Below are 5,045 nucleotides of genomic sequence, written 5' to 3' on the forward strand. Positions count from 1 at the left end.
GCTCTTTTTTCAGACTTTTTTTTCTTCAAACAATAATTATGATGGCAAGACAAGCGTAGGCAGGTTTATTTGTACAGTATATTTCAGCAATAAACATTACGTCACAGAGAACTGAGCACCTTTTGCAGTTTTGTGGATTGCTTCCTTTTGGGAATGTCTGCGACTCTGCAGAAAAACAGTGAACTCATCAACCTCCTACATGTGTATAAGGGCTGCATCATRGCCATTACATGACATTTCTGTTTTACAAATAATTTTTTATTGTTTGTATGTAAAAATTCAAATAATCTCAGAAATGCTCTTCAGATTCTTTTAGCTATACGCAATACCTATCCACGTTAACATAAATAAAAGTTTTGTACATACATTAATCTCGATATTCCCTAAAATTCTCACTTTTAGAAATAAAATTCCATTTTAATAATATTCTAATTTGGTACCGATTCACAACAAGGCTAATTACAAACAGCTAATTTTATCTGTCGACACTTTACAAGTCATTAATACGTTTTTATCATCTAATAAATATGGGCAAGAAAGAGAAAAACTGACCAGTTTCTTGCCAAATCTGTTAATATGTGTATTTCATGTAGAGTTTTTAAATGAAACATTTCAGACAAACCTTCAAGCACATTGAGCATTTGTAAACATAATTCTTTAGCGTATAGCATTGTACTTTATTATTCCAATATAAATATTAGCAACTATCAAAGAGAGCCTTAAAGTTGTGTAGCAAACCTGCAACAAGGTAGTGTTCAATTTAGCAACTCTGKTTGAAATATTAATAGATTTGGCTCAATATTTAGCTATAGTTTTAGTCATTTAAGTAATGCGTGATGCGACTAATAATTTATAAAGTGTTCACAGYTTAATTACTAACATATTTATAAACTGTCAATTAGCCAGTTATAAGGTGAGTCTTTTTTATTTTGAAYATAATAGAAGTATAAAATCACGTACATGAACAAAGAATGCAAAGACACATATTTTGCAATASAATAATCTTAACATGCTTGAAAAGGAGCATGTTAACAGCACCATGTTTAATGATTGTCCCTGAAAAATATTCAGGGGCAAAAATAAAAKAACATTTTCTCCATTTAAAATCACAAAAAATATTATTGTGAACAACCGGTACCACAATAAATAACACATATAATGTTTTTTAATTTACCTTCATGTTTACAGTTATTTAACTATTTGAATGATTGTTTTTTTAAACATTTATAAAATGTTTTTAGTTTATTCCCAGCAACAAAAATAAGAACTGTCTTTTACAACCTTTGTTATATTCATCCAAATAAAATGGATGGGAATGCCAAAGTCTGTTTTTAAGTAAAAACATGCTGGATTATATATATTAAATAATAATGATAATAATAATAATAATAATAATAATAATAATAATAATAATAATAATAATAACTTAAGAAAAAATAATTTTGCATTTAAAATGTAAACATGAAAAAATATCCTAAAAAGAAACTACTAAAAGTGTTGTGTGGCCACATTTGTGCCATTCTTTAATTGCTGTCAAGGGGCCACAAAAATTAATCTAATGGCCACAAATGACCCCCGAGCCGCACTTTAGACACCCCTGCGCCAATGTATTAAGAAGCACCTGCAGTTCGGTAAGTTTCACAGTTTTAAGCACTAAATTCTCAGCTATTTAACATTAGCACGGCTTCGTATCGCCTCTAGATGACATGGCCCGGTGCGTCGTGTTTTGGGAAAAACTCAAGTTTTCACCTCGTTCTCACGCCTGTTCGTCCCGGAAGCAAAACCGAAGCAGAAAGCGATGCTGCTGATGCAGGTAGGTCTCAGATAGAAACACTGGGCGGGTGTGGGCGGCGTTTTAACTCCTTTATCCTCCTCCCTCATCAACTTCTCATGGATAACCTTCTCGTTYGTTGTGTCATTGCGCTCAAAGAACATGTCAGGATCATCAACCTGACCGCACTCATCCCGTTTACCCCAAAGCTCGGCTTTCTGCAGCAATGCGTCTGGGAACAAGTTCGGCAGCACCTTTTCTTCCCTTAAACTTACAGTAGCCTACTTGGTGGTTTTGTTTTTTTTCTCATTTCCTCTACTTTAATTGCGCTTCGATACCTGGGCGACCTGGGAGAGCAACGCATCCGAGGCGACGGGCAGCGAATATGGAGGTAAGAAATGGATTATTCCTTGAGTTAAAATAGCAAGTTAAAATAGCTCCTTCTGAACAAGCTCATCCATCCTGTACGCGCTGTTTGCTCCCAACTGTGCAGCAGCTGCTATAAAATTATAAGCGGCGCTGTCAGATTTGGCTGATAGTCTGTGTGTGTAAATGTGTGTGTAAATGTGTGTGTGTGTTGTTTCTCTCTCTCTCTCCGCGCTCTCCCTCTCTACAAGATCACCACGGAGCTCTCAGAGCATCAGTAGTGTCCAAACATCCCGTCAGCCGCGCATCGTGTCTGACTTTCTCTTTCTCTGCGGCGACCGCGTCTCCTCAGCATTTATCGAGRCTCGTCCCGCTGCTTCTGCTGCTTCTATTTCAAATCAAGCGATTCGTGAGAAAATATTAAAGTGCTGGCTTGTTCTGTAACCTCAGCAGGGTCAATGTATATAGACGCGTTCAAACGGATCCTCTTTGAAAGGCTGAACTGCTTGAAGAGAATGTGTGTGTGTCAGCGGCATGGCAGGTCAGTGTTTCACTCTTTTGTTTTTTGCCTAAATTTGAGAAATTTGAGAATCTGTTGTGTGAAACCCAAATGTGCGTGTGTGTTGTGTGTATTGTGTGTGTGTGTTGTGTGTATTGTGTGTGTGTGTGTGTGTTGTGTGTGTGCGTGTGACTGGCAGCATGGTGTCTGGTGAGTTTGCATCTAAAAAAAAGTCGACCACGAGATGAGAGTTTCTTTTGTAGCCCGTTTTGTTTGTTGTAAGTTAATTTGATATGGATAATATGGCTCTCCACCCATGGCTGCAAGATGTTGGGGCGTCACATCCTTTAGGGAAAAGTTATAAGTAAGACTTCAATACAGTATAGTTTATTTCTGATTTAAAATTTTATTGCATTGTTAATGGGAATCTGNGCTGCCAACTCAGCAACTGTTTCACTTTATTTAGCAAAATTTCAGACAAAAAAGAAAAAAACTGGTATCATCCAAAATCAGAATCGATAGATCAGGCTTTTTAAAAATCAGTAATCAGCAATCGGCCAGAAAACTGCAATCGGCGCAGCCTTAATAATATTTATTACYGTTATTAATKATGTTTTGWGATAGTAGTATTGATATTCTACAGCAGGGACAAAATGAACCAGAATATAACAATATTTTATGGTTTGAAATGTCTTGCTTACACACTAATTTAACAAAAAAACTTATATAATATAGGACAACCTTTAAATTCAATTTACACAGATCAATAAGTCATTGAGAAAGTAGGAATAATAAATATTTGTTACCCAGAAACAAAACAAATTGTGTTCAGGTAAATGAACTTCTTGCTCAGATTCAATGCTTTATCTCAATATATAAAGAAAATTACTGAAAAAAGTGCTCTTTCTACGTTTTCTGGCATTTAGCAAATAGAAATAATTTTGGTCACATTTAACTTCAGACAGTGAGAAAAAATAAGTATTTTTATTAGGTGTGTGAAAATATCTTGTTTAAATTGTAAATAATGTTTTCTAAATTTAGGTTTTTAATCARACCTTTGATTGCACTTTATACAAAACTGTGCAGTTTGAGTATCAAGAACTTYCAAAGACTTTATACYGAAATCAAGCACTTTCCAAACCTTGAAAACACCTAAATGAAATTCAAGCACCAACTGACAAACCGACTGAAGCTCTGTGTCTGCAGAAAGCAGTCGCTGCTCGGCTCCGTCGCAGGGAGAAAACAGCAGAGATGGAAAGGCGAAGCTCTTAATTTAGCGCTTCAACCCACCATATGGTCATAAAATATGGATCRTGAACGAAAGAACAAGAACCTGAACACAAGTGGCTGAAATGATCTTCCAGCTAATGTGTCTGGACCGAGCCTTGCAGATAGAGTGGAGGAGCTGCTGCTCCTTCTTGTTCATGAGACCCTGAAGTGATGCGMTTCTTTTTCGACTTATTGCCAAACATCTTACAAGTTGGGATTTTTAAGCAAAAGAATTATAAGTCTGAGAATAAACGCATAAAAGCAACAAGCTGCTTTCAAACCGTCTGGTACCASCAACMGGATTGGCTATTACTGATTAAAAYATGTATTGATTCACACAATCGCATCAACAGATYGATTTTAAATAGAATATCAGGGTCATAGTTCATGTAGTCAGGGTCTGACAAATTGTTCATGTCTAAAACTTTTCAAGACTCAAATTTCCAGAGGATGGATGGAAACCAAAGGGACAGGAAATAACCTCTGAAACCACAAATACAATATGATACAATATTCCATACCTCTCCTTAATCCGTTACTTCAAAAACTTTAGAATCAATTTTAAAAGGGATCTAYTATGAAAAATTCATGTTTTGCTTCCACTTGCGTCTCATCTGCTTCTAAAAACAAAACAAATGCTAAAAAAAAAAACACTAAGATGTTTTAGGGGTTTTTGGTGTCTAGAAAATGAGCCGTTTCAAAAATCTCTCAAATCAGCAGTTACTGTCCGTCACCTAGCAACCCCAACACGTTTGGTCAGCTGGTGTTACTGCTGTACAATGGCTGCTGTAAAAATTAAGTGTTTTGTTCTTAACTTAACAAATAGAAGACACTTGATGTATTCTTGTTGGTTGTACAGGAGGTTCTACTTCTGCTTTTCAAAGACGTACGATTGTCTAACCGAGCATCTGTTTACAGCTATTTTCATTAGATTTAAAGAGACAAGAGGCCCTAAAATARCTCATTCTGAAAGAAGCTCAAAACGGATTAAAATCTCAAGATCTAAGAATGATTTTGTTTTGTATATGACATAGACCGATCCTAACCTGTTGAAGTATAGTACCTTTACCACTTTCCCTTACTCACAGATTCAGGCCGCAGGTCCACCTTGACATGGTCTCCTTCCTCAAAACCGTCTGG

At 36.1% G+C, this 5,045-nt stretch overlaps 2 protein-coding genes across 2 annotated transcripts in view; one reads left to right on the plus strand and one right to left on the minus strand.

The window, feature by feature from the left end:
• LOC103467951 (G patch domain and KOW motifs-containing protein-like) overlaps positions 1-5,045 on the minus strand; it is a 57,094-nt gene that overhangs the window by 23,153 nt on the left and 28,896 nt on the right. The window contains exon 3 of the mRNA XM_017305650.1: positions 4,992-5,041. Coding sequence (XP_017161139.1) covers positions 4,992-5,041 — 50 coding nt within the window. The remainder of the gene's footprint in view (positions 1-4,991; positions 5,042-5,045) is intronic.
• magixb (MAGI family member, X-linked b) overlaps positions 2,429-5,045 on the plus strand; it is a 76,848-nt gene continuing 74,231 nt past the window's right edge. Inside the window, exon 1 of the mRNA XM_017305839.1 lies at positions 2,429-2,678. Coding sequence (XP_017161328.1) covers positions 2,596-2,678 — 83 coding nt within the window. The 5' untranslated portion in view covers positions 2,429-2,595. The remainder of the gene's footprint in view (positions 2,679-5,045) is intronic.

Source organism: Poecilia reticulata, linkage group LG7, assembly GCF_000633615.1.
Source record: "Poecilia reticulata strain Guanapo linkage group LG7, Guppy_female_1.0+MT, whole genome shotgun sequence".
Lineage (NCBI taxonomy): Eukaryota > Metazoa > Chordata > Actinopteri > Cyprinodontiformes > Poeciliidae > Poecilia > Poecilia reticulata.